General features: G+C 43.6%; 1 protein-coding gene across 1 annotated transcript; it reads right to left on the reverse strand.

Annotated features, from left to right (window-relative positions):
• On the reverse strand, window positions 1–27,758 carry zmym2 (zinc finger, MYM-type 2). Its single transcript, XM_023792915.2, has 23 exons — window positions 27,661–27,758; window positions 19,413–20,237; window positions 18,825–19,113; window positions 18,481–18,643; window positions 18,106–18,318; window positions 17,711–17,861; window positions 17,395–17,510; window positions 16,799–16,924; window positions 9,345–9,495; window positions 7,816–7,988; window positions 7,569–7,734; window positions 6,989–7,023; window positions 6,377–6,521; window positions 6,071–6,198; window positions 5,382–5,547; window positions 5,031–5,177; window positions 4,129–4,241; window positions 3,711–3,888; window positions 3,264–3,415; window positions 2,721–2,835; window positions 1,717–1,959; window positions 1,444–1,573; window positions 1–1,019 (listed from the first exon to the last, which is right to left on the reverse strand). The coding sequence occupies exons 2-23, from the start codon at window positions 20,221–20,223 to the stop codon at window positions 809–811; spliced, it is 4,122 nt and encodes a 1,373-aa protein (XP_023648683.2). The 5' UTR covers window positions 20,224–20,237; window positions 27,661–27,758; the 3' UTR covers window positions 1–808.
• Between the last annotated feature and the right edge of the window lie 37 nt (window positions 27,759–27,795).

Genomic DNA, 27,795 nt, shown 5'->3' on the forward strand with positions numbered 1-27,795 from the left:
TACGTGTAAGCAAAAATGTTTTTATTGAAAGTGACAATTTTGCACATTTTAACATTTATTCCATTGGGTATTTACTAAACTGAGTTGAAATAACTTTCAAAAAAGCCCCTTGTGGAATTCAAACCATTCTAGCTTACGAACACCAGTCCATGGCCCTCCACCCACTCAAATCTCCACACTGAATGAAAACAGGGAGACAGAGGACAGATTGGGTAGAGCCGCAGCAAGGTTTAATTAATGCTTCGCTGAGAAGAGACTGTTCACATGGCACGAGCCCGTTCCGATTCTGTCCTGTCAGAAAGAAAACCTACAAATAAACCTAAAATGGGTAATAAATAAACCTTCCTTTCCCATAAAGGTCAAAGCCAAGTTCCATCTAAAACTGGTTCCATCTAGCTTTCAGAAACAAACTGTTGACAGCATGGACAGTGACCTCCTGTCATCCTTATGTTAAAATCATTCACAGACTGTAACTGGGAGGCTGGCTGCTACATCAGTTGTATGTTGTTTCCCGAAGAGGCAACACTTCGAGTTTCCATTTCATGATTTTATAAAAAAAAAAAAAAAAAAAATCCTTGGGGGGAAAAACAAAAAAAACAAAAACAAAAGCCCTGTTCTGCTCCACCTATGTGGCGCCTGGCTTTTGGGCGCCTATTCGCCTGTTCGCCTATTCAATGATTAGCCTCAACTGATCAGAAATCAGTAACGGATGAGAGAATGGCAGGGTCCTCTGAATAACAGCCCTGCTCCACTGCTGTTAATGTGCTCCTGGGTGGAGGTGCGGGGGCAAGGGGGGGACAAGACATGACTACTGGTCACCATCATCATCCTCCTCTTCTTCCTCATCAGACTGCCCCCTCTCACTGTAGATGTCCCTGGTCAGGAGGGCACGCGCAAGCAGACACTCCAGGCTACTTCTCTCTAGAGGGGTGGTGCTGTACCAGAGGAGGCTATCACTGCTGCTGAACGCGTCGGGCTTCACATAGAACATATCTGTCCTCTGCTTCAGGGATGCTGGGCTGTAGCAGGGGAAATAGAGAACAGCGGCAGCTTTTTACATAAAGTACAATTTGAGTGAATAAACCATTTAGCATGATTGGCTAACACTATATACCGGGGATAGGCAACCTTGATCTTGGAGTGCCGGTAAGTTTTCTATCCTACCTGATGCGTTACAATCTGCCTGAGATCAAGTGTGGTTCACCAGAGACCAGGTAGGACTGAAAACCTGCTGGATACCAGCAGTAGGTTGCCTACCCATGCTCCATACCAAATATTTATCTGTTTAGAAAACAAGCATTTCACTAGTTTTCACTTAAGATTTTATCAAGAGTGTGGATGGTGCAAGGAAAGATCATTTTCTCAAATAAATCCCCATACTTGGTTCAGGGCTGAGCACGTGGTTTCACACAGGCACTTACACCCTGCGAGACACAGACTCACCACTTGGAGAGGTAGAGCTCGTACAAGCGGCACTCGTGCTTCTTGACTGGACAGCGCGACGTGCCCCCCGGGCCCTCGTCTGGGTCACCCTCCTCGTCTCTGCGTTTCCTCTTCCCTGAGCCTGTCTTCTCTGCATGTAGACACAATTGCATGAACCCGAAATTAATGAAAGGCCGTGCTACATTCACAGTTGTTCAGGATACATCCTAGTGATGGACAACCATACTTTCACTGGGTCTGAGAATGACGACTCCATAGCAGCCGGACACATACCCTGGTGGTCCAGCGAGATAGAGGGGATGCAGATGCAAACACGGGTCTCTCTGCCCTGAGGGCCGGCCCGGCGCTCGCGGTACACATTGGCGAAGGAAAGACGGAGGTGCTGCTCGACGGTCCTCAAGCCGAAGTACTTGGTGTTGAGGTAGACCAGTGAGCGGAGGAGAGCGGCAGGGGAGTGAGCACCCAGCTGTTTGCTGCGCCATAGACACTGCTCCTCTACCCTGCTCCAGAGAGAGCCTGAGACAGAGAGAGAAGGAAAGAGAGAGACAGAGGGAGAGGAGGGAAGGAGAGAGACTTCCTTTAATATGATGCTGAAAAAACACATCTATCCTGATGTAACAGAGCCTGAAAGTGTTTTCCTCTACTACCAGTACAAAGACATGACAGAACTAGACACACTGCCACCATTTGAGATGAAATCTGGCACTGTGCAATTTCTCATTCTGAATTTACTGAATTATATATCCAGTGAAGGGTTTAGTTAGTTATGTTGACATAACGCCAAGTCTACAACTAGGGCTATATTCACTGTGTATATGGGTATTAAAACAGACAGAATCACCAAAAAAGGTGAAAACGTCATAACTATAAAATGTCCCAAAGCATTAAAACAATCTAAATAAGATGGTTAAGAGTGGCTTTCAATAATAAAAAAAAAAATCTAACAAAGCCTCTGGCTTGACTGTACTAACAACCTCTTTTACAGAGTGAGCAAAATGGTAACTCCGCCTAAAAGGCAAAAGAACGACAATACAATAAGATGCGTTTAGCAGTTAAAGGAGTTTTACATGTTGAACACAGGTGGATAGTCATCTTTAAGTACAAACATGTGAGTCAGCCTGGTATGCCCAGTACAACACCTCGAATAGAAGACCTGGTCCTAACGATTTATTGGAAAGATGACAAAAGTTAACTTTTATTATCTTTCCAATAATTGGGTGAAGGATTTTAGACAGTACAGTATAATAACACAGTCATTCAAAAAACGATAGACTTACCATCAGGAAGCACACTGGGCTGCCAGCCATTCAGGACCTTGTTAAGTTCTTGACCAAACTGCTGGTAGCAAGGGTCACTGAAGATGTCGTCCATTCTCCCGTTGTCATGGAGATGCTACAATTAGGTCCAGACTTCTTTAGGGTTTCAGAAATACTTACAGAAAGACCGACAAACAATTCTCCCTGTATAAAACTTTTCATCACATAATGCAATTAATTTAGGTGTCAGAAGGTGAACAAAAGTTGTCAATGTACATGATGATGTTTAATTTCCTTCAGAGTATAAGTCAAAGGAGATACCATCTGTGTAAATTTGGTAAGCAGACTTGCGTGCACACAGATACTATTCACCATTTTGTGAGGTGATGCTCAGCCACATTCAAACAAAGAATTTCAAGTAAGGTTGATATTTTGGCGATATTTACCGTATCTAACAAGGAAAATGTTCAATTGTGCGTGTTTATCACGTAACATCTGAAGGAACTATTGCAACAAGCACTAAATTAGTTCATTTATCATGGAGGATGAGTGTAACATTCCTACCTGCTGGATGCCCAGGCAGAGATAGAAGATGCTGTCAGGGGCGTAACTGTCGCCACTGGGCCGGCGCACCTCGCTGACAAAGCGAGAAAGGGCATGGCTCAGCTCCGCGGCACACAGGGACAGCAAGTTCCGCTTCAACCTCACCGGCTTTGCTGTAAGGCAGGGACAGAAGTCTCATGATGATTACAGCACACATGTTATGATTTAAAAACCCAGGGACCACACCTGCTTTCCAAGAAGGGTTTACTCAGCAGATTATTTCCTCTAATATACACAGCAATTACAGTGAAAAACACAATATAAAAGCATTAGGTTCATTTTGATCAGCATCGCACAGGTTATCACAGCATTAGTTTAGCATTCAGCTAATCTTCAGCTATGAGTCTTATCTGGGCAGACTATCTGAGAATGGGTTAAGTCTTCTCCCAGTTTCCTGCAGTCAGTCACCTAGCTTCAGCTGTTCCTTTGTCGTATCTTGGACCTGACCAGCGGAGGTCAGCACCCATCTTTTCCAGGCATTCACGCCATACTGGGGCTTTAAAGGGCACAGGGCAGCCTCTGCAGAGCCATTGGGCGATGGGGGTGGGGAACCACCCCCCGCCTCCACTGCCCGTCTCTTGTGACCCTGATGAAAAAGGACAAATAAAAATGGGGGAAAGCACAGCATTGCACAGACACTCCACTTCAATATGAGCCTATGTCCATTTATTTAAATATCTTGTGTCCTGATGCCCCTACAAAAATGTCTGCTTGCAGTGCATTTGAGCGTAAACCCCCAACACGCTAAAACACAAGCACTGCCTTCATTGCTGAAAGTAAGTGCACTTCACAAGCTGATAACAGGCAGCGAAACAAGCTAAACTACCTTTCTTCTGACTGCAGGTCGAGGCTTATCCTCCTTCTCCTCTCCTAAGACAGGGGGTAACGTGAACCCAATTTCAGCCTCCAGAAACTCTGTAGCTGGGTCCAGGCCTGGCACTGCAAAAGAGGGGAAGGGGTATCAAAATTACTTAGACTGAACGGCTGACTTTTGGGATTTAATTTGGAATCTTTTGTGGGAAATTAACATATTCTTTTACATCATGACAACATGGCAACCCGACTTACAATATATAGCCACAGAAAAAATTAAGAGATCACAGCATAATTTTTTGTTTCATTCATTTCTCAGTTTATGGCTGTGCGTCTGTGAATATGTTCTCTTTTTCCTCATTAATGAAGGGCATCTTCCTTGCTTTAAGGACTTCAGTCCTGCTTCTAGGAGCCTGATACAAACTTTCCTAGCAGTGCACTTCACAGCTGCACTTAATCTTTCCCATTCCCACGGTCACACGATGTCAGCCTATGATTCATGAGAAACTGTCGGATAAGTTAAGTTAACAGTCATCTCTGGCATTAGAGTGTCGCTTCTGCCCTCTACCTGACTGGTCTCCTGGTTCTCCTCATTCTTATGTACTGCTGTCTTAGAAATGTTTAACATGAAAGCAATATGCTGCTCAGCATAGCCTTCTGCTAGCAGAACCATCATTAAATAGGGATTGTAAGATGCAGATTTGTTGGAAAATAGAGTGGTCTTTTAAATGGTATTACACAGCCGTGGAAAAAAATTATCAATACAAATATGAATAATGCTAAAAGAAAAAAAACATCTGTCATATTGTAAATTTTGAGATGACTTAGCAAGTCAAGTTTCCTGATTTGTATAAAAAAAGAGAAAGTGTAATGGCCACAGAAAGACTGCAAACAAGGCTTCTCTACAGTTTGTACCTTGCGGAATGTCGATCTCTAGATCCAGGCCGGGGTCATACGAGTCGTCGTTCTCCTCTTCCTCTGAGCTGCTGCTGCTGGTGTCCCTCTCGGCCTTCACCTGCTCCTCCTTTACGCACTCCATCTTCACACTCTCACACTTAAGGTCTTAAGGAGGCAGAAACCAAACTGAGAAACCAAGAAAGCCAAGTCCCCCGAAAAGCAAAAGGCCTCCCGATCGGGACCGTGACCATTACGCTTTAACATTATCAAAGATAATGCGAGCTGCCGCACACAGCAAATGAGATCACATTAGTAAGGTGAGCACCAGTATCATACAGACGTTAAATAACTATATATACACATCTGCACCTTTGCAGTCAGGCTTCTCCTCGTCAGCTTCCGCCATCATGTCTGTCATGGTTAACAGGTCGACTTCTACAGCGTTGGAGGGGACCTTGGCCCTCAGCTCGCTAATGGCCTCCACAATCTTTTCTGCGCCATGCAGCGTGGTAGGCAGGAAAACTGGTACAGGGACCTGGGAAGGACGGCACACATCAAAAATTAAATATATATATGTATGTATGTATGTGTATATGTGAGTGCATGTGCGTGTGTTTACACACATATATATACACACACACATATATATATATATATATATACACACACACACACACACACACACACACACACTATTCCTCTATATAGATTTGGTTTTTGCGTAACATCTCTGCTACAGACTTGTTGAAAATGCTCCCACGCTTGAGAGCTTTTGGGCATTTCCCAGCTTCTCGGAGAACCACTCATACCCAGGATTTGAACCGCACCTGAAATTATCCAGTGCTACAGTAACCAAGTATTTCTTAGCTATAAGCCAGTTATCTAAATGTGGATTTTTCTTTTCTTTTTTCCCCCCAGAAAAGCGGAGGCCTTCCAAATACATGCCAAGAAAAAAAGGCTGTGAACCTAATACTTCCATAATAACCTGACTGTTGGCCAGAGTCAACTCATCCAAACGGACTTAACACGGTGTACATTTCAGTAAGGCAGCTTCTCACCGGAACAGGCACTGGCACAGGTGCAGGCGTGGTCTGAGCATACATGTTCATGGGTACAGGAACATAGACGGGAACAGGTATAGGGACGGGGACATACTCCTTTTTCACCATCTCCGAGTCTGCCTCTTCTACAGTACACAAACAAACAGTAACAGGCATTAGACTTGGGGGGGGAAAAAATCAGATATAGGCACATCACCAACAAGATCAGCACAGCTCCATAAACCATCCATACAGCTGCTGGAAATGTGCCTCATGTCCCGACGGTGTGATGGCAAGATGCCGCCCTGTAACGATGTGCCTCACCTGTCTGACAATGCTTGCTCTGCATGTGAGGTTTGCAATAAGTGGCCTTCGTCATGGTAAGCGGTTTGCACAAAACAGCTTTGTTCTTTGCATCTTTCAACAAGCCAGCGCCTCCAAATGTCGACAGCGGTGCCTGGTTATACGGCTACGGCAGAAAGGGATCAGGGAAGGGCAATGAAAGGGCATGAAATGCAGCAAGACTGTGGCCATTGAGAGTAGTTACAAAAGCCAGTGTACGCTGGCTCCCCAGGAGCATTATCAAAATCACCCTAAACAGTGCAGCAAATGCTAAGGACGTGATAAGATCTGTACAAATGGTTTAGTGGCAGCCAGAGGGGAATGGGTATGCTCCAGTCACAGAAACAGCATTTAGAGCTGACAGAGACTGGGGTTTACACTCATTGCTAAACCCCCCTTCAGCTAAGACACGAAATCTCTAAGGTACCGTCTCCTTGTAATACTGACATAACACTGCAAGGGGTGCTTTATAAAAATAAACTCAATATCTACCCTATCAGCATCCACAGCCATAATGGTCTGATGCAATCCCCACATAACTGAGCCAGCTTGTGCCAGCAAAGTGGAAGACGGAACAAACATGACAACACTCACCGTGTTTTTGGTTCCTTGTGACAGGGCTCCATATCCTGCCAAGGGACAGAAAGGTTACTGGTGAGGAGGGTAAAATCATTTTCTCTGGTTTTATGGGGCCACCGTAACATTGGAACGGTTGGGCAGGACCAGACGTGATAACAGAAGGGATACAAAGCATCTCAGGGCAGGAATACCTTTAAGGAGACCATGTCTCCCACAGGTGATCAGCAGGTTAAAGCTACTTAAAATGAGATCTAAACCAACCAAATCTCTCCATTCCAGGATCAGTTCATCAGCTTTCCTGAACATTACTGAATATAGCGTACGTCATTAAAGCCTCCTCATACAACATCTTCTGTGGCACTCCAGGGCAGTGTTTCCCAACCCGGTCCTTGGGGACCCACAGACGGTCCATGTTCTTGCTTCCTCCCAGCTCCCAGTAAAAATGTGGACCGTCTGTGGGTCCCCAAGGACTGAATCAGGAAACACTGCTCCACAGAAACAGTGCTGACAAGCAAGCAAAACAAATGAATAAAGCCAAATGAAATATTTATAAGGGAGCAGCCTGCAGAAGGCTGCAAAGGCCCTGCAGACCTACCGAACGACATGTTCTCAGGGCCCTTCTGTGTGGCCAAGTTGGGTTCATTCTGCTGGCAGTAAAAGCGCAGAAGACACTGCTGGTCACAAAAGTGCTTCACCTCCCCACGCCACTGTACTGATTCCGTAAGACTGCCCTGCACCTTGCAGCAGTCACAGCGCGCCGCCTGTGGATAGAAGGGGTGGGAACACCAGTGTCAGTATGTATGCAGACAGGAACGCATAGCATGGGGCGACAGCGCCCTCACCTTGTAGTACCAGTCATGGAACTTCTTGGCGCAGGCCTCGCTGCAGAAGTCCCGCTGCAGGTCGTCCACCTGCTTAATTATACCCCTCTTGCACATCTGTGAGCAGTAGTTGCAAGTGACACACTTGAGGCCCAGACGACGGGCAAAGTCCTGCTTGAACAGCAGCTTGCAGCCTAGCAGGAGTAACCAGAGCAACAAGCCCACGATTAGCACTGTGTTTAAATGGCATAGACCTAAGGTATACTGTAGTCTGTCATCAGTACAGGTACATAGAAGTTCTTTGGTTTTCACTTACTCTATCCTCCTGGGTAGCCAGTGTACAGTGCACCAGGTGTAGCTGGGGTTAAGGGCCTTATTCAAGGGACCATTGGTGATATGATCACTTTAGTAGCCACAGGATTCAAACCCACAACCTTCTGAAAATGGGCACAGATTCTTAACATGCTGAGCTACAGACCACGCATGAGATAGCAGCTAAGTCCCAGGAGGATCCCTTACTGTTGTACCCATGATTTATTTTCACTTGACGCAATGCCATTATTGTGGGTGCCATTCCACATACTGGGAGTGGGAGTATATGCTGGAAATGTACGAACTTGGTTACTCGTGTTACTATTGTTATCCTTACTGTCATTAATAGCATTAAGTTAAGTGTTTGGGGGTATAACACCTTTCTACCCTCCACAGCTTATCCTTCACCACCCGCCACAGTAACTTTCACCCCTGAGATAAAATACCAGTCCAAAAACAAAGCAAAATGCACACAACTGAAAGAAAAAGCTAATGATTCATTTTATTAAACCTTTCAAAATACTTGTAAAAGCACTCCATCTAGTGGCAGATTATGGAAAGTTCAAATTACGGATATGGGAAAGCACACTTCCCACACAGGACACTTGTTTCATTACTGGCTCAAGCTGCATCAGTCTCATCGAGTCATCCTATATGCACAAGAATATTCACTTATTGTGATGATCTAAACTTACTGCTACCCTCTTACTGTAGAATGGCTACAGGTTTAGCTAGAAGGGAACATCATGCACCACTTAATGTGCCCGCTGCCATACTAGGTCACACTACTATTTGTTGGGAAAAACTGTTTACTCATTCAGCTGGAGGTTCAAATCCTGCCTTTGTTCTGTGTGAGCTGCATGTCCTTCCCATGTCACATGGGTTTCAGGGTACTCTACTTTCCTGTCGCAATCTGTAGAGAGTGAGTTTGTTTGTGTTTGTGTGTGTGTGTGTGTGTTCTTGTGATGGACTGGCATATTTTCAGGGTGTTCCCCAACCTTGTCAAGGTCACATGCACCCCCCGAGCCCCCGACCCAGTGGTCAGAAGATGGATGTCCTGCTCAGACTTCATCTCCAGCACATTGCAGATGTACCGTAAGTATATTGTAATAATTCGAAAATTTCAGAGCTTAGAATTAACTTTGTCTGATGGCTAAATGTCTTTATTTTACTACAATGAACACCAACCACCATTAAAAAGAGAACCAGTGAAGAGCACCAAGCAGTACAGGGCGTACCCTCACTGCAGAAAGGTCTCTTCACTCCTGAGAACTTGACGGTCTCATGGAGAGTCTTCTCCTCCTGACAGTACTCGCAGAACGTCACAATGCAGTGCAGCTTCTTGTAGTCCTCACAGCAGGTCTTACTGCAGAACTGGTATACTTTATTCTGAAAGGGAGATCAAAGTTGAGAACAAGAAAGTATTTAGAGTCCACAGAGAAATGATTCTTGCACATAGTCATCCTCACTGAGGACGTTAAAATCCACTTTCGTGTTGGTCATACTTCTCAAAGGAAAAACTATAGCGGCTGCAAGTATGCAAGTGATTCCATATAATAAAACTGACAGGTGACATCCGTATAGATGACTAAAACCATAGCCTGTTATCAGATGACTTCTCCATTTACTTATGAGATTACATGGCCTTGTCCTAAACTCCCAGAAGTCACTGAAGGCACCAGTTTACGTCAGATTTCTTTTTCTGCTTATTTGAATCAAACACGCCATGTCAAATTCATTGTATCCATCGTATCCATCGTTGGCTAATAAAACTGCGGAGATTCAAAAGCACAAGCAAACTTGGGATGGGAAGTATATACACATTCAACACCAAATGTGTCAGAAGTACCTGAGCATGAAATTTAACCTTATATTATTGCAACCTAGGGGTGGGCGATATGATCTAAAATTATCAGTATTTTTCACTTTTTTGGATGTATCAGTATTATCCATCCATCCATCCATTAACTTCCGCTTGTCTGGGGTTAGGGTCGCGAGGGTAGTAGCTTCAGGAGAGATACCCAGACCTCCCTCTCCCCAGCTACCTCTACCAGCTCTTCGGGGGGGGATGCCGAGGCGTTCCCAGGCCAGCCGAGAGATATAATCCCTCCAGCGAGTCCTGGGTCTGCCCCGGGGCCTCCTCCCTGTAGGACATGTACGGAAAACCTCTCCGGGTAGCCGCCCAGGAGGCATCCATGCCAGGTGTCCAAACCACATCAACTGGCTCCTTTCGACGTGAAGAAGCAGCGGTTCTACTCTGAGACTCTCCCAGATATCCGAACTTCTCATCCTGTCTCTAAGGGAGAGCCCAGACACCCTGCGGAGAAACCTCATTTCGGCCGCCTGTATTCACGATCTCATTCTTTCGGTCATTACCCATAGCTCATGACCATAGGTGAGGGTAGGGACGAAGATGGTCCAACAGATCGAGAGCTTTGCTTTCCGGCTCAGTTCTTTCTTAGCCACGACAAACTGGTTAAGCACCTGCAAAACTGCAAATGCCGCTCCGATTCATCTGTTCAGCTCCCGATCTCGCCTACCCTCACTCGTGAGATACTTGAACTCCTCCACTTGAAGCAGTACCTCTTCTCTGACCTGAAGAGGGCAATCCACCCATTTCCGGCTGAGAACCATGGTCTCGGACTTGGAGGTGCTAATCCTCATCCCCACTGCTTCGCACTCGGCTGCGAACCACCCCAGAGCACGCTGGAGGTCCCCAGCAGATGAAGCCAACAGGACGGCATCGTCCGCAAAAAGCAGCGAGGCAATCCTGAGGCCACCAAACTGGACACCCTCAACACCCTGGCTGCGCCTAGAAATCCTGTCCATAAATATTATAAACAGGACCAATGACAAAGGGCAGCCCTGGCGGAGCCCAACCCACACTGGGAACACGTCCGATTTATTACTGGCAATGCGGACCAAGCTTCTGCTCCGTTCATACAGGGACCGAATCGCCCACAACAGCGGACCCCGGACCTCATACTCCCGAAGCACCCCCCACAGAACACCTCGGGGAACCCGGTCGTAAGCCTTTTTCAAGTCCACAAAACACATGTAGACTGGATAGGCAAACTCCCAGGTCACCTCAAGTACCCTCGCAAGGGTATAAAGCTGGTCCAGTGTTCCACGGCCAGGACGAAAACCGCATTGTTCCTCCTCTCCAGTACCCCGGAATAGACTTTCCCAGGAAGGCTGAGAAGTGTGATCCCCCTGTAGTTGGAACAGTCTCCTTTCTTAAATAAGGGTCTGCCAATCCAGCCGCACTGTCCCTGACCTCCACGCGCTGTTGAGAAGGCGTGTCAGCCATGACAGCCGCACAACATCCAGAGCCTTTAGGTACTCCGGGTGGCCCGGCCATCACGTAGCTCTTTAACCACCCTGGCCACCTCAGCCCCAGTGATGGGCAAGCCCCCCCCCCAGCACCCTCAGGCTCTGTGCCCTCAGATGTCTCAAAGGCAGTGCGCGTAGATGTATCTGAGGCAGGGTTGAGGAGGTCCTCAAAGTATTCCTTCCACCTCCGGGTGATGTCCCCAGGTGAGGTCAACAGCACCTACTCCCCACTATAAACAGTAGGGACCAGGAGCTGCTTCCCCCCCCCTGATATTCCGGATGGTTTGCCAGAACCTTTTTGAGGCCGAAAGTCACTTTCCATGGCCTCACCAAACTCCTCCAACGCCCGGGTTTTTGCTTCCGCGACCGCCGGAACCATGTTCCGCCTGGCCTGCCGGTACCTGTCAGCTGCCTCCGGAGACCCCCGGGCTAATAATTCCCAGTAGGCCTCCTTCTTCAGCTTAACATCCCGCCCTCACCTCTGGTGTCGACCATCGGGTACGAGGGTTACCGCCACGACTGGCACTGACCACCCTGCAGCCACAGCTCCGTACGACCGCTTCCACAATGGAGGTCCGGAACAGTGTCCATTCAAACTCAATGTCCCCAACCTCCCCCGGTATGCAGTTGGAATTCTGCTGGAGGTGCGAGTTAAAGCTCCGGAGAACAGGAGGCACTGCCAGACGTTCCCAACAGACCCTCACTATGCACTTGGGCCTACCAGGTCTGACTGGCTTCCTCCCCCGCCACCTGAGCCAACTCACCAGCAGGTGGTGATCAGTTGTCGCTCACTTGCCGCAACTCCAGAAGAAAAGAGCGTCCAGCCCCTCTCCAGGAGACTGGTTTCAGAACCCACGCTATGCGTTGAGGTGAGCCCGACTATATCTAGTCGGTATCTCTCAACCTCATGCACAAGCTCAGGCTCCTTCCCCACCAGAGAGGTGATATTCCACGTCCCGAAAGCCAGTTTTGTTAGCTGGGGATCGGACCGCCAGGGCCTTCCTTGGCCGCCACCCGATCCACAATGCACCGAACCCCTGACATTCCCCTTGCGGGTGGTGGGCCCACCTGGGGACAGTCCCGCGTGCCTCTTTCGGGCTGGGCCCGGCCACCAGGAGCTCACCAACGTGCCCCTCCCCCAGGGTGGGGTCCCGGTGACCCTAGTCCGGGCGAGGGAAATGAGACCTTGGTAGAATTCTTTGTCGTAAGGGCTTTAGGATCAGTATTATATCACTGTATTACTTTTTCCAGGTTTTGGGAGAAGTAGCATGTCATGTCCTTTTATGCAAATTAAAAAAATAATAATATTTTAAGTACACTTTAATTGCTATTACATTTCAGTATGGATGGTCTTATTTCAAAAAGATATAAAAAAAAGTGACATAGGTAATGTTTTCTCATATTTGTTTTATAATTGTAGGAGTAACGATAAACCGTTTCAGCTGAAAACAGTGCCTTTTTTCATTTCAAATAAAACGCAGGGTTGCCAACTTTGGTCAGCTTCAATTGGAGACGTCTGCACACACATTTACATGTATGTAAGATATAGCCAATTTTAGGCTTATAATGGAATAATGTAGATTTGCCGTAAGATTTCTTGCGTGAGTTTTGGCAACCATGAAAATGTATGTTTGTTTCTGTGAAGTTGAGTTTATTTGTATAGAAAACTAACATTACTTTATACAGTTGTTAAAAAATATAAACTTTAACAAACATGAAATCACCAATAAAATACGTCTATTTATCCACACTTTATAAAATATTACATTAGAAAACTTGTCAGCTGTACAATTTCAGGACAGAGCAGCTACTCTGTTAGGAACATTACAGCTTCTTGGTAGAGGTGTTAGTGTCAATAACAGCAGCGAAATCTAATGGCACATTAGCACAAACAAAGGGCTACATACACCAAAGTATGTCTTGCTTGGGGGTTAAAGGAGTTTGATGTTCATATAGCATGGGAAATGGCAGTTCAAGTGTTAATTGGGCAGTTGTGTGTTTTACCGTGCACCTTGCATGAAGACATACATTTGCTGATTTAGCGAATATGTTCTACTTTTTAATTTGCTAGTATACATATGTAACCAGGTTATTTTGTTTGTGCATAATTACACAAAATCTGTTTATCTTGAATTTGTTCATTTGCTATCACGACAGTGTCAGAGTGTGTTTAATAGAAAATTCACATAACGCAGATAAACCAGTTACAAAGAATATATAAGGACCTGAATTCAGATTATAAAATCTTCAAAGCTTCAGTTGTAAATAGCCTGTTGACTTCTCACTGTGTTAACGGTATAGTGCAAATCCATATCGCGGCGCACAATCACACCGATAATGACTATGACACCGGTGTACCGCCCTCCCTATTGTGACCCATTTATATATATAGTTATTACGCATAACATGATGTTAGTGAAACATACAAATGGGTAACTGAAATGACAAATTTTAATCATGTTTAACCATTCAAAATATGAGTTCAGCCATCACACAAAATAGTCACTTGTTCCTCAATATTCCCTGTTTGTCGGGTATACTCCAAGTGAATGAACCAAGAATTAAAAATACTTTGATTTGTACACACTGTTCTTGTTCATTAATGCAGTGTATGCACTCTAAATTACAAAACCTTCATTTTATGTTTAGTTATTTTAGTGTGCAAAGATTACAGCTCGCACCTCTCTCTTATTTTGCACAATCACTCCAAGCAAAACTGCATTCTGCCATCTCTGTAACATTGCTCGCTTTTAGTAATTTCTCACTAGTAATGATGCACAAACTCTGGTCCATGGTTTAATTATATCATGTACTGATTGTTGGAATTGCCTTTTTATTGCCCTTCGTGCAAAATCTTTATAAAAGCTTCAGTTTATTCAGATCTCTGCTGCAAGAGTCCCTAACCATAAGTGTTCTGCTCACATCACCTCCATTCTCAAGTTAAACTGGCTACCAGTTTCGTGTCAAATCAAATTCAAAATCTTGCTACTCATCTAAAAAGCTCTGCATGGCCTTGCACCCCCTTACCTCAATGAACTTACTCTCCCCCTCACTCTCTCCGGACATCCGGCTGTAATCTACTCTTCGTCCCTAGCACCAGGCTTCTCACTATTAGTGCCACTGCCCCCAAACTCTGGAATACTCAGTGTCTCCATGACTGCTCTTCATTATCTACTTGTAAATCTGACTTAAAGATCTTCCTGTTTAATGTACATTTCTCTTCCTGCTTAGATGTTTTTTTCTCCCTCCTTGTAATGCAACTTTGGATTTGTGAAAAGTGCTGTATAAATGTAATCCATTATTATTATTATTATTATTTATTATTATTATTATTATTAATAATAATAATAATAATATATTAATAACAGTAGCAGTATGCTACAGTATTATTCAAGTAGTAGTAGTAGTATAGGGTCAACACCTCTCCTTTAGCTCAACAGAAAGAGCATCATGCTAACTACTAGTGTTATCGAAAGTATTCATTCTACCATGTATAAAACTGCTCTAATGCTCATTTTACACTGTATTGATTCCACAGCCTGCACTTCCGGTTAAGACTATCAATGCGCATGCCTAGACCGGAGTGAAGTCTTACAGATGGGGTGTTACCGAGATGACTAGCTGAGCAACGTCAGAGCACCACCGCGCTTAGTTGAGTTGAGTATGTAAACAGTGCCACTGAACAATACTGGCAAACACCAGAAATTTATCTAAGCATTGAATGGACCGACACGTGATGTAAGAGTTGACAGATAGGACTCTTATTTATGAATTAATTAAATATTAATTTGTATGAGCTTATTGCAGTTGAAGTAGAGATGTAATGTGTATTTTTCTCTACGAGTTAAAACATTTTTTGTAGTTGGTTAAATATTTCCACATTAAGACAACGGTCTGCAGTTATTTTTACCTGTGGGTCTTGCTCAGCTCTTGAGGTCGTACTGATTAGTGATCATTCGGCTACCAACTTTTAGAGTTGTGCAACTGTTAGCATAGCATGTAAAGGTAATGGATATCTGTTCTATTATGCATTGCAATAATAGAAAGCAAGGTCTAATGTGTGATAGTGTTTGTTTATTGCTCATGAATATCTCTGAACGTGATTACAGAGCAATTACTATGGCTACTACTGTACTGCAAAGGTATATTTTAGATATAGTGACATGAGTTTACAAATGACTGAAGTTTTTACTGCAAACGAAATTGCAACTGAAATATTTTTTTTACATGACATTACGTGTTAAATATCGAAATTGCTACCAAACACTTCTTGATATCTTATCAAAATTTGAAATTTTTGTATCATGAGAATATTACTAATAACACAGAGCTTGGGGTTCAAATCCCAGGAAGCACACAAATTGTACCTCTTTCCTCTACTGTAAGCCTTCTTGAATAAAAAGGTCTATTAAATTTAAAGGAGTTACACGTACAGGTCACACACATTTGTGTGGCTTCTCCAGACCTCTGGATATATCACTAGTGTGTGTTACGGTTCTTAAATTTTTTTCTATGGCATGACGGTATCAAAGGGCAAAATATAAACAAACATATATAAAAAAGACATTTTCAAACATGGCTATTAAAACCAAAGAATACATGTAATCACGTAGTTGGAAATATTCTACAAATTATTATATAAATGGAATGTGCAATAAATGAATAAGTGCACTTTTTAGGACCTACATATCACAACAAATAAAAATATTTAACTTTCACCTTTACAGGTGATCCATCCAGTTCTTGAACAAGTTTGTGAGTGTGGGATGAGTACGGATTAGACGGGTAGAACAAATGACAGCACTATCCGGGAATTACAATGCTGTCATTTCCAATAGCACCAAGTCTCGTTTGAAAGATTTTCATTTTTACCATTAGACAACGGTGCTGTAACAAGAGACATGGGCATCAAATATTTAAATCTGAATGACATTTAGAAAATGATTCATACAGAAGAGCAAGTTGCAACAACTTCACAGATTTGTCTATAATATTGTTTTAAATGGAACGCGTTATGCCCTGAACATCAAAATGCCAGTGGTTAAACAAGTTAAATTGTTAGTTCATTCACTAATCAAGTCGGGGCCATTTACCCTAGATAACACTGCCAAGCTGCTAGTAACAAGCAACATGTATAGAGTTTGGATTCATATACTGCACTAGTCATTAAAAACTAACATTTTCAAAGGTGGAGTCACAGTGGCACCAGGGCAGTTTGAGTCGACATTTCAGACAGGCTCTCTTTGAACCACACACCACTGCGTTAGCCCCGGTGCTGAACTCAGCTCCCGTTGCTTTTTATATGGCTGTCAAAGAGAGCGCCACCTTGATGTGCGTCATGTTAAAGAGCACCACTGACCTCCCATTCCAGTGTCTCAGGCTTCAAGCTGAATGCACCGCGGCAGTAATTACACTTAAGCTGGATGCCCCCAGGGGCGGAGGGCCGTGCCGGCTGCCCGTTGGCGGGGGTCGCCACGTTGGCATTCTGTTAGGGGTAGTAAAGTTGACAAGGTTTTTACAGCACCTCGGGACAAAAGCTGAAAACTGATTTTTCACCCATTCTCTACAGTTAACTTGCACTGTGTAGAGTGATCAGAGCTAGTGTGGCTGGGCTGCATCACTGGGATTTAATGCAGCAACAATCAATTCAGAGGTGTGAGACCCGAGCTCGGGCTACACTCTTCACTGGTTTAGTGTCTGCTGATTTCCACTCACACACGTTCTCGGGATTTATCCAATTAGCAGTTAATGTATACAGATGTTTTCTAAAATATAAAGCATTTAAACATCATTTGCTGAAAGAGTGTCAATTTCAAAATGACCATTACTGTAAAGGAATGCTAAAATGAATGCTGATCCATTCACTTCCATAGGGGTTGTCTGTGGCCTGTACATGCATGTAAACACGCCTGCTAGGAGGCCTCTGCTAGAGGACGACACCCAGTTGCTGCCTACCTGAAATTTGGTCACACAGTTTGAGCTGCAGAAGCTGTAGACCTTGCCATCTGGTAGCGTGGCTTGGTACTGGGGTAATGCATTTCTCTTACAGAAATGACAGCTAGGCTCAGCACCTATAAAAGGCACAAAATTAACATGGACTAACACCACCTATACTCATATGTCAATGCAAACCAATACCACCTGGAAATGGTAAAGACATTCAAGCAATAAACTATGTTTTGACTCCGAGACCATAATTTGTGCTGCTTGTTTTCTGTAACTTGATGAATTGGGCCGTGGGCCCTGGGCTCTCTTCTGTGTCAGGACTTACTGATTGTGACAGGAGCTTTGCTCTTGTGTGCAGTCATACAGGTAGTGGAACAGTAGGGCTCCATGGTTCCACTAGGCCCAATGCAATGTGTGACATCAAATGACCTACAGGGGGCCTTGCAGCCACTGCAGTTGGTAAGCTTTCCATGTGCCTAAAAGCAGGACAAAGAGTTCACGATTTGTGAAACAAGACCTAACATTTTCTTACTTAGAAGGGGACTGAATGTTTCTCAGTATGACAAGAAAGGGCAAATGTGACTAAAAATTGGTTTGCAACAGGGTTAGAAATCTACAAGGCTGTGTTTGAATAGCAGGTACAGCATTTGCTGCAGGGATGTTTGGGAAGTAAGCGTTTCAAAATTCAATGATAAAACAGCCGGAAGGAGCGAAGCAGACCTGTTTGTAGTCCCTGACACAGTTCTGGCAGCAAAATCGCTTCTGCTGGCCATCGATAACCAGGAAGTGGTTGGCAGACGCCCGACTAGGCAGGTAATCTCCACATTGCTCACAACAGTTCATGATCAGGCCGTTAGCCATGCGGTAGCGGTTGAAGCACATGTCACTACAAATCTTGTGGGTGACATTCTTAAAGCTGACCTCATGGCGAATCTGCAAGGGATTTGAAGACATAACCAAAAAGGCAGAACCACTACATTCCCTCCCAAACATGTTTCTTAAAGAAAGTAGATATATCCCATAATATTAGATCAAACTTAATTGGCTTTTAGGTTTAAAGAGGTCAACAAGACGCAAAGGTAGATGCTATTTTACCTCTGTCAGCTTCCCACACACGGTGCACTTTGTTTTGACAGGTGTCTTGGGGGAGTTTTGTTTGTTCTCATATGAAGCCAGGCAGCCAGTGCTGCAGAATTCTTGAAAGGACTCACTGGAGTCCACCTGGGCCACGATGGTCCCTTTCATACTGGTAATGTCCCTGGAAAAGGGACAGTATTGAAGACATGGGTCAGCCTGAGCACCATAAAAATGGCAGATTTTAAAGAACTAAATGCATATTTGTACCTCACCTATGTATAAAGCAGGCTAAAAACGAGTTTAAGAAAAAAGAAGTGCATGGAAACTCAGCATGTATAAAACACCATGAATGAGACACTCACTTCTTGCACATTGTGCAGTTCTTCTTGGGGGCGGGTCTGTGGGAGAAGGCGGAGAGGCAGGTGGTGGAGCAGAAGAGATGGGCAGAGCCCTTGCGCTGGTAGGCTGTCTGCCCTTTCTTCAGCGGCTTCTTGCAGTTAGCGCACGTGACCTTGACAGCTCTGGGGGGAGGCTGGGGCCCCAGAGGGGAGCGTGCTGGTGGCTTGGGCAGCGGTGCTGCTGGGGATGGGGAGTCAGCTCCGGGCTGCTTCTGATTCCGTGGGAAGGATGCTGACTGGGAGATCCAGGAATCTGCAGGCAGAGTAAGAGGAAGATGCTTCCATTAATACTTACCACCAGAAGCAGAAAAGAGATGCTGAACACTGGCAACTAGTTAGTAATGTTTATAATTCAGCTGCAATTAATGCTTTGTCCAAAATGTCTTACAGATCAGTGCATGTAAGCACAGCATAATCATAGTCCTGTGCATTTTACCTATGTGAGAAAAAAAAAACAAAAAGCTGAGTCCAAGATAAAACAACAGCTCTGATTCTGGCACAGTAAGGATAATAAACTGCCCTCTAATCAATTAAATTGTTTTTTTTTTTTACCAGATTTCTGGTGAGTCCCTGTTTCCCCATTTTGCACGGGCTCGCGGGCGGTGCTGACCCGGCCAGGGTTGAATGTGCCGGAGGACCCAGTGTTGGTGCTCGGTCGGCCACTGACAGGGGGGTCACCATTGGGGTCCTGAGCCTCTGGGTTCAGACTGAAGGTGCTGCTAATTTGTAGCCCATTTTCCACCTCTGCAGCAGCCCCTGCTGGTGGAGTGGCATCCTGCAATGAAGTTACACTTGTGATCATCAAGTTCATGTCCTGCTGCCTGGCAGGCGACCCTGCCCCAGGGGCTGCTGTTGCCAAAGCAACAGTAGGAGGGGTCTGTGTGGCTGGAGTACCCAGCGTTGTGACGCTGGCAATCCTGATCTCAGAGTCTGGCTCTGTGCTGCTGAGAGCCCGTTGGGGTACTGCTGGTGCTGAGAGGGCATCTTCCTCGTCATCTATCACGATTGTCTCACTCCGATCCTCAGCCGATGGGTTCAGAACAGGGGCTGTGACCGTGGTTACTTCCTCCGCAATGCCTGCAGGCTTGGGGGCAGGGCTGTCTGCAGGAGAGTTCATTCTAATGGCAGGGAGAGGAGCAGTGCCAGACTCCTTTGCAGGAGGCGTGGTCTCCACCAGCACCACATCATCGTCGTCGGCTACCCTGGCTGTATCTGCCTCTGTAACAGCGCCTCCCTGGGACTCTGTGGCTGTGGTCTTTTCTCCTGAGGGAACAGTTTCCATAGGGTAACTCTCCTCTGGAACAGCGTTCCTCTCTTCACCTGCCAGGCTAGGCTCGGAAGCCTCTGGCAGCCCTTCATCCATCTCTTAGGCACCTGCTGACAGAAACAGCCCAGTAGGAAGAAAAAATGGCCAATCATGTACATCTCATTTGACTCATCGCGGCAGAAAATGTCTGCCGTGGTGTGATCTCGTATCCGTTTTATAATATTGTGCTTTAAATGTGACGTCTGCACACAGACCACTTCAAATTAATTCAAAGTTATAGAGTTTATGCATAGAACATGTACTCCTCTAATCTGGTAGCCTCCATGTTCGTTCACATCGATGGGACCACAAGGCACCGAGTGTGCATTTACTGTAGTGGTAAAAGCAAAGGGTTAATTAAGTCTTGCCTACTTGTGCAGTTTAAATACAGAGTAAGGCCTTACTCCGTATAGGCAGGAGGCATTTGTTGCTACACGTTAAAAACAAGGAGACATAGGCCTGCTTCATGTGCATAATGCCTGTTTGAATTGCAAGGTTTACAGCTAAACAATACTGGGAAAAAAAAGCACATCAACATTTGAAATTTTGCGATATTTATAAAGCAAAAATAAGCTGGAAATTTACGGAAAATACACTATAGCCAAATACAATTTATCTACCAATAAAGTCTGTGTAATAAACTGGTGGTGTTGCTGCGAGTTGTGATGACTTAACACAAAGCCGACATCACTTGCTTTTGCGCAATATCGTCTCTATGGAATCCAAAATATTTCCTTACAGCTTAAGTCTAATGTCTTTTAGTAATTCTTAGTTCCTGTGCAGTTCTTGTAGATGTACCGGTAGTTCTTGTTCACTTTTCTCCGCCTCACTCTCTTAAATTTCAATTGTTTTATTTAAATTCACACCTTTTTCACTGAACTTTATTGAAAAAAAATCAAATATTACCATTGGAATTTACACCGTATTAAAATATTTAATAATGTACACATTCATAAACAATCCTATAATCATAATCAATATATATGAAAGCTGTTGCATCTTGTTCATTGAAGGTGTCATGAATGCAATGCTTTAAGACATTACAGTATACTTACATGCTGCTTATGAATGTTCTATCAATGCCTTATGAAGGTGCAGTTAATGTAAAGTGTTACCCATTTTTTATTATGTGAAAAAATGAAAGATGGGTCTGTGGTCCAGAAATAATGAATTATAAACATGTCATGCCAGGAACAGTACTTTGAGACTTCTTGTAACTGATAAATTAAATGAAATCATCTCCATTATTTTAGCAGGTGTGTCTTTATATCGGGTGCAGCCAACTTTAAAATTGAAATATCGGTTGGCAGTACCAGCCAAGAATAAGGCATCTGACTGATGTCGATATCTTGATTTTTAAATGTACATCAGCAAATACCAATGTTGAATAACATTGGTAATAAATAACGCAAGCATTACTTTTTACTTAACTAAATAGTTAGCAGTCTTGACCATTGCTACTGCAGCTAGGAAAAATTATGACTTTTTGTGCTAAAAAGGCATTTCCTAAAAGTGTTGTACCGCAAACCATCAGGTAGCACTTCCCTTATGAATATTAATGATCCTTCCCTACAATTCGGAAATATGGGTGGCATTACTGCTACGCTGGCTGTTCAAATGCAGATCATGAATGCAAGAATGCGCAACCTGAGAGTCGTGCTACAAGGCGACCAATGTGTTCCTGAAAAAACTCACAATTACTAAAATCAGATACTAATACACATATCCAATGGGAAATGCGACTCAAACTTAACTTAAGGCAAGTGAAATGAATTAAATAATAAAAAACAGTGATACCAGTGGCCAATAATGTAATTATTATTATTTTTTATTTAAAGTGCATATAATACATAAATAAATTACATTACAAAACATCTCCTATGGGTCTTATGAGTCTCATGAGACTTGCATAGAAACAGCTTCAGCCGAAAGTGCCAAACTCACGACCTGTCGATTGCAGAGAGTCTGGAGTAATGATGGCCAAAACCACATTTCATGAACCATTTGCTGTATTTGTGACCTCACTAGAGGGTGCTCTTGGTTTTCTTTGGCTTTGAACATGGTCATGCTTTGAACCCTTTTTTGAACAGAAAACACCATCTAGTCAATGTTGTGAGCCATAACCACTATGCAGTTGGGCATAAGCACACCACAACGAATTATGGTATGTGTAGGGACACTGAAGACAACATGGCTACAGGCAGTCTACAAAAAGTAAATGTAAGTGAAGTTGCTGTGTTTTATATGATAAAAATCTAAAAATATTTCACAGGTTAAAATCTAAGACTTTGACCTGTTCAATGCATGGTTGAAGAAAAAGTTTAATTCTTTTAGATTTGAAAACTGGTTTGGTCAATTTGCTGAAAAGATCTGGTTCAAAAGAACGATACGTTCATGAATCGGACATCACTATCATTCACTTGGATAGCTGTTTTTGCATGCAAGTAGTGTTTCTCACTGAGGCCATATCACGTTGTAGTTTATAGTGCTTTTCACTTTAACTGAAATTGCAAAAATACAAATGCGATTCAGCTTGGTATTGGACTTGGGTACCAATATATCAATCATGTTAGAACAGATTTGTTGTACAATATCATGCATTGTAGTAGCACTGACTGTAGGAGGATTTCTACCTCTGAGGACTTTGCCCCAAAAATCGATTTTGACATTACTGACATACAGTTGAATCGCCACCCGAAATTTTTGATTCATCATAAAGCATTGATGCATCTTTACACAGCTAGTTAAAATATATGGTTGGTTTATTTCAAAGACAAACATACCTAAATCAAATCAGATTTGCTGATTTATACATGTAATGTCTATGCAAAGCAAACCCAAGTTGAGTACTACAAAGTATATGTGCCTGAAAGTTACGCATTTAACCACAACGTTTATTATACAATAACTCACTTTATTACCCATACCCACCTCCATGGGAGAGGTGACAAGAGGCTAGAACTGCAGTACAAGATTTCGGCCAACCTATTTCAGATGAAAGAAAACTTAGGCAAAGAGAAAAAAAATTAGCCCCATCCGAAACAATATGAAAAAACTGAAGAGGGATTTCTTGCTGCTCCTAGTCACACAGTAATACTCCATCAATGGCTGTACTGTGGAAACTGTCAGAAACACCAAGTTTCTTGGCAAACAGATCACAGATTACCTCACTGGGTCCCCTAGCACCACCTATTTAGTCAAAAGAGTACTGCAGCACCTCCATTTCCTGCATTGACTGAAGAGAACAAGTCCCCCTCCCCCATATCCTCACCATGTTCTACAGGGGTACCACAGAGTGCATCCTGACCAGCTGTATCACTGTTTGGTATGGGAATTGGGACATCTTAGACCAAAAGTCCCTGCAGTTGATAGTGAAAACAGCTGAGAACATCTCTTCCCTTCATTCAAGACATTTACCACAAATGCTGCATCCACAAGGCTTCCAGCATTTTGGGTGACCCCCTCCCATGGACTCTCCATCCCGCAGTCATCTGCAAAAAGATACTGCAGAACCCAGAACCCAGTTCCACCAGACTAAAACAGCTTTGTACCCCAGGCCATAAGCACTCTGCAACACCCTGCTGCCCACACCTCTCAGGTTAATTTAATAAACATAACTCAAACCCTGATCCCCTATTTGCACTAGCTGCACCCCATGTTTACACAAATGTACAGATATGCTGCTATATTTTTATATTCCAATACCTATGAATCCTACATTTATACATCCAATTATACTGCTATGTACTCTTTTTTTGTTGCACAACCTATAAAAGAATTCGTTCATTTTTACAATTTTGCATTGTTGCACTGTTATGTCAAGCACTACATGTATCTTTGTGTACAACCTGTCTGATGTGTGTGGCACTATGGTTCTAGAGGAAAACACAATGTGTTTCCTTCCATATATACTTAACTTCATCCTATTCATATACTAGCACATTTCAAAAGTGTGTGTGTACTGTCAGTGAAACTCCACAAGGGGCAGCACTGCAAGACAAATGTTGACTCTTTTCTCCCCTTTCCCTGCCCCCTCTTCTCTTCCTCACAACAGGTGTTCATGCAAGTCCTTTGTTGCGGTGGCTATCAGAATATTGAAGAAAATGCCCATTTTGCCTAGGTAAGCATCAAATCAGGTCTGCAGCAACATGCTTAAAGTAGAAATCGTAGCTTGATAGTGGACTGAAGAATTCAGTCTTTTTTCTCATATTGTGCTTTTCAAAATAGAGGTGACTGTGCTGCCAATTTCATTTTGGAAAGACACAGTTAACTCTACAACAGAAAAAAAAAATAATCAATAAAACATCTAAGGCCTTACAACATAATGGCAGGCTCCTACATGCAAACAACGCTGACAGCAGAAAGGCATCTTATGTCAGATGGGAGTCAGTCTAAGATGGTGGAGATCCCCAAGTAGAAAGGCTAGCCAGTTCATCTGCTTGATGTCAATTTGTCATGGTTTGCCACCCCTCTAGTGTACAGCAAGCAATAAAAACATAAAATATTATAGGAAGCAAAGAAGTGTCACTAATGAATACATTACAAAGTAATACCCACTTATGCTGAAATGCTAGTCTTGTGAATCTCTGACAGACCACAGTCAAGCCTAACATCCATTTGTACAAAGCATGGCCAAAACAGGCAAAAATATAATGGGAATTCACACATCGTCTGAAGTGACCCCTTAGATATTTTAGTGTGTGAACAAGATCAATCAGCTCCTATGCTGGTAGACAAGTAAAGCATGAAAACTTCCTATTGATAAATTCTGACACAAAAAGAAAATCTAACATAAACTCCAAATAGGTAAAAAAAAAAAAAACTACGTAACTGTCTTTTTCAATCCGAAAATGTACTTTCCAAGCACACAGATGTACATCTGGGTTGTCTCACACAGATTCAGAAAATGAAGAGAGCACACAAGGGCATCAGTGTCTGAAAAAGAGTACTGAATGGCAGCAAGTTCAGAGCCATGGCAGAAAACGGTACAAGCAGGACAGCACTGCAGCTGTGCAGACATAAAACCAATAGCCCCTGTCCATGCACTTTTGGCTAATCAGTACTTTGATCTTAAAATTGAGACCGGTTCTGATCAGATTAAAAGAAGTCAGTTGCTTTACCTTACCCAGTTCTACTGTTCTCCCATAATGTTCATTTCGGTATAGCCATCAAAAGTCAATGTTTATCTTCATTCATTAGGCTCCAGGTTGGATATTTACCAGTGTGTGAAAAGAATGTACATCTCTGTGAAATGCTCAAAGTAAATGTCATGCATAATTTAGCTACCCATTCACCAGAGTAGCTTGGGCTATGCTCCTTTCTCAAGAATGCCACTGAAGATCCCCTTCTGGAACCTAAACAAGCAACCATTGGGCTAAAATCCACTTCCTTAGGTTGCGTATTCCTAACCATTAGGCTACTGACTGTGGGATTATTCATATTTTCAATAAAATATTTCTGTGTCACCACTGTGAACCAGCATGGTCATTGGTCATTGCTACTCCCTCAGGTATGTCAGCTTTACTCTTCAAGCATCAAACTGCATTGCAGCCTAGCAAGCCTTTACATCATATACTCCACTGGAGGAGAGGCAGTAAGATTAAGAGTAAATGTAAGATTCTCACAGCACTGTAATGTTCCAGCTGCTCCCCACAAAATGATGCCACACACTCAGTATGTGCATCTAAAGGACAGGAGACCGTCATTCAAAATACAGCAATGGCATGACACAACATGACCCCCCATTGGCGGGGGGGGGGGGGAGAGGAAACACTCAAAGCCAAACACTGCAAATTTGACATTCCGTTCGCCTCAAACAGATTTTGATGTTGCTATGAACAGAGTAAAAGCTTGTTGGACAAATTATTTCCATAGGCAGAGCTTTCACCTGTTCAGAACACGATCACACATTTCATACCTGTGCTAAGTCAAGACCAGACCCTGATTTTAAAAAGGCACCTCAATAGGCGAAGTCTCATCTAATTTAACATCTCACTATACGCCTACCCAATTATATTATATAACACTTACTGTGACTGACTTTATACGAAGTATGTGGGGGAAATGAACAGTACTATGCAGAAGCCATGATATACATAACACTTTTATACAAGCAAAAAAAGCATCCTTTGTATTAATTCAACAACTGCCATCAACAGACAAGTAACCAGCTCATAAAATATTGCTTAATATTTCTTAAAAACTGGGTGGTTAATTATCACGGCAAATTCGGATATTTACAATCGAGGTAGAAAGCAGACCATACTTATCATAATGCAGGCTTTCCCCCAGGCCGTGCCCTTGACTATGCAAACGAGTCGAATCCCCGGTCCATCACGAGGACCACAGTTCCACGAGAGTCAAGGCAACGAGCAACCGACCGCGTCGAGCCAAAAAAAACATTTAATTTTTTTTTATAACTTAGAAGCGTCCAAAAGTTTGACCGCGAATCGATTGTGAGAGTTGACATTAGCAGTTCGCTCCCTAAACGCACGAGAACTTGTTGTTATTCACTAACAGTGTGAACCGTGCTTGAGCTTCGGCTTGACGTGTTCCCACCCCTGGCCTCCTTCGCGCACGCAGCCATTGGATTAGCGGCGAACTGGAGGGTGGAGAACTGAAGACTGCGCCATTGTTATTAGCAATGGGGGAAAATAATCACAAGTTATTCGTGATCATTCGCTGCGGGATATGACGGATGGTACTTTGTGATAACTCCACAGCACGCCTTATCGCGATAGAAAAAAGAGAGTTCGAATGCTGAGAATTCCTAGAAAGCCATTTGTTTGCATTTTATTCTGCCATGTCCCAATTCAAATGTCAGTGTTAGCAACCTACCTGGAGTCACATTACTAGATCTGAGGTGTTTGACATGAGGTTAAATTGCGTTAAAGATTTTTATGCAATATTATCTCCAATTATTATTACCAATCTACTATTATAATTCTGTATACTGTGAAAAGCTACCAGTTACCGTTTAATTGGAAAGTTACCCCTCAGCGAGTACCCCGGGCAATCAGAAAAATACATCGCATGACCCCAAGGGGCGCTATAACACTTAATATTACATCAGTTGCACTCCTGTTATTATATTTCTAACAATGATCTAAAACGGCTTAAATTTAAGATTAGAAGCTCAACATACGTTAATTGCCCCCACTCAATCAGTTGCATAGCGCATATCCTCTTACTTCCTGTCTCCAATAGGGGCTATTATTTGCCCCCTCGAGTCAGCAGCACTGCCTAACGTCCGCCATTAGAGAGCGAACGAAACAATACGTGAGTGAGCAGGCAACAGCACCCTGCCACAGCAGAGAGGGGGAGAAAAATCACAGGCGGGGTAAAATTAACTGCTAAGTCGCCATTAAATTAGACTTAACAACGTAACTGAAGACTAGCGGGCCTCAATGTACACCCGACTCACACCATCAGTAGTTGCTAAAACTTTGGCCAATTAACCATAAATTGCAATAAAAACGTCTCTGGATCTCTTACCCGAGTCGAGCTGGAAACGATATAGCGCCACTCTGTGCCTTGACATCAATCCTAAAGCGCATGCGTCGAAACGTAGAAACGTCCTATGCGCGTGGGAGGTGTCTGTTAGCAGGATCCTTTTCCATTTCTCGCCTT

Source organism: Paramormyrops kingsleyae, chromosome 16, assembly GCF_048594095.1.
Source record: "Paramormyrops kingsleyae isolate MSU_618 chromosome 16, PKINGS_0.4, whole genome shotgun sequence".
Taxonomy (NCBI): Eukaryota; Metazoa; Chordata; class Actinopteri; order Osteoglossiformes; family Mormyridae; genus Paramormyrops; species Paramormyrops kingsleyae.